Raw genomic sequence first — 2,617 nt, forward strand, 5'->3', positions numbered from 1 at the left:
TGGCAGCTCCAGCTGTCAGCCGCTCACGCTGGCTGCTGGCCACACACGGTAGCCCATGGCAACCCACTGCAGCAGGGGCTGCAGCCTACGCCGTTGCCGGCAACTCATGGCAGCCCAGTTCCAGGTTGAGCTGTTGTTCAGCATCTTAGCTGTAGAAGGCAGTGTCACTGGCCCTCATATGTGGGATCCGAACTGGGGCCCTCTGGTGTCCCAAGCGAGTTCTTAACCATCGCGCCACTCAGCTGGCCCAAGAAGGGTATTCTTAATCAATGGCTATCGATGATGAAGAAAACAGTTGGAAGGACTATAGTTACAGAATTCCTACCACTTAATAAATAATTTATGTGAATTTAAGACTACTGATGAATTGATTTATATGACTAGACACACAATATACACCCATATAATTCTCCATCTACAATAAAGGCATAATGAGAAAATGCTTTTACCCAAACAAATTATATTGTGAGATAGTTTTAAAAATACACTTACCTGTTCTTAACCTCTAACATATCTTCAAATCGTTTCCCACCTCAGATCAAAGAACTGATTGTCACTTTTGATGCTGAGCTCCATCTCCTGAGACATCAGAAACTGAAACTAGATACTCAGATGAAATTATCTGACCTGCACCATCTCACATTATTTCAAGAAATGCTTCTCCTCAAGAATTTTGAGAAACAGGAGAACATACTTCAAGAGCGTGTTAATTCATTAGACAAAGAGGAGCAGGACATGCAAGTATGAACGGGCAGGAGGATGCTAATGGGCAGCGCCCTTAGTTATGGAAGGAACTGGATTCTTCTTTTCCTTCTTCTTCTAAACTTAATTTCCCTCCTTGCTCTAGTCTTCATCTCTCTTTTTCGTCTTCTTTCCCTTCTCCTTTTCCTCATTATTCCTGCTTGCTCTACATTTTTGGTATTCTTGGTTAGAGAGGAGTGAGTCAGATTTTTTTAGTGAAGTTGACCTGATATTTTATAAGGTAGAATAAAATTTTCAAAAGTGAGCCTTATATTTAGCTTACCTGTGGATTTGAAAAGTATATATTTTTGTTGTCACTAGTTACCATATGCAGTTGAGTTTTGATTATATGCTGTCGTTATGAACAAACTGGAAAAGAAGTTGGTAAGCTTCTTAAATATGACAGCTAGTTTCAGAGTAATACATAATTAAATATTACAGGAAATTAAGTTACTTTGTTATATATGTTACATTTCAAGAGATAAATTATACCATCCCTCTTTGTCTTAAAGGGAGAAAGTTTCTTTTAAATACTGAATAGATTTAGAAAGATTCTTTACATACTGAATAGAGACATCGGTTTTTATGTATATCAACTTCACTAAGATAATATGTATCTTTTTGTTTTAGTTATCATATATGGATATAAATAAACTTTTGTTTTTGAGACCACAATGCAAAAATATGAGTTAACATCCACATATCAGTAAAAATTTTAATTTATTTAGATTTTTTAAGGAAGCTAAACATTTAAAAACTGATCTTATTTAATTCTGAACTTCACTGTTTTTTTGGGTTTTTTTTGCAAAATAATTATAAAATTTTAACCAAGTAAATGGAGGCTCTGCAAACATCAGAAATGTAACCTTCTATTAAGGAGCTTTAAAAAATGTGTGTAGATTATAACCCTACATCGTGATGTACGTTGTTCCCTCAACCTGGTTTATCAGAAATATTTTATCATTTGTTCTTGTTATTGTTCATTTAGTGGAAAATAAATGAAGCTCTTAAAGATATGGAAGAGAAAAAGAATGAAATTGCTAGGCTCCAGGACCAAGAAAAGGCCCTTTATGCTGGTTTCCAAGCAGCCCTTGGAGAAAACAATAAATTTGCGAACTTCTTGATGAAGGTGTTAAAGAAGAAGATTAAGCGGGTGAAGAAAAAGGAGGGTGAAGGAGATGCTGGTTTGTGTTTCTTTCTACATAAGATACTATTTTTTTCCATTAGCATGAAATAGAGAAATAACTAAGGGACATACTGGATACCTTTTCTTCACCACAACTTAGACAATGTAGAGGCAATGTAGAGGGGGTTAAAGAGGAGAGGATATAAATATTTTAGGTCTCTAACTGTGTATGTGTGTGTGTGTGTGTGTGTGTGTGTGTGTGTGTGTGTGTGTCTGGTATGAGAGAGCATAGGGTTGTTTCTTTTAATAAGCACATCTTTTCAATTGTTTATTTGCCAGCTGTATACCTTCTTCAGTAAAATGTCTCTTCCCACCTTTGCTCATGTTTGAATAGCATTGTTTGCTTTTGTACTGTTGAATTCTGAGAGGTTTTTTTTTTTAATTCTTTTTTTTTTTTTACGATTTTTACTGGGGACTTGGGGGAGGGGAACAGCGCTGGGGAATTTTGGGGAAGGGAACAGATAAGTTGCTGTTCTTTTGTTCTTCAGTCTTTAGTTGTGGAGGATGTTCCTTCACTGGCCCAACTTGGCACCATCATTACGCTCTTCCAGGGTGAGGCAGATCAGTCGCCAGCTTCTGGACGGCCACTCACAGCGGCTGCTGGCCGCTCACGCTGGCTGCTGGCTACATACGGTAGCCCATGGCAACCCACTGCCACAGGGGCTGCAGCCTACACCATCGCTGGTGACT

At 38.1% G+C, this 2,617-nt stretch overlaps 1 protein-coding gene across 1 annotated transcript in view; it reads left to right on the forward strand.

The window, feature by feature from the left end:
• Window positions 1-2,617, forward strand: part of CFAP44 (cilia and flagella associated protein 44) — a 135,681-nt gene that overhangs the window by 99,462 nt on the left and 33,602 nt on the right. The window contains exons 26-27 of the mRNA XM_019652227.1: window positions 538-741; window positions 1,730-1,925. Coding sequence (XP_019507772.1) covers window positions 538-741; window positions 1,730-1,925 — 400 coding nt within the window. The remainder of the gene's footprint in view (window positions 1-537; window positions 742-1,729; window positions 1,926-2,617) is intronic.

Source organism: Hipposideros armiger, unplaced genomic scaffold (assembly GCF_001890085.2).
Source record: "Hipposideros armiger isolate ML-2016 unplaced genomic scaffold, ASM189008v1 scaffold_176, whole genome shotgun sequence".
Classification (NCBI taxonomy): domain Eukaryota; kingdom Metazoa; phylum Chordata; class Mammalia; order Chiroptera; family Hipposideridae; genus Hipposideros; species Hipposideros armiger.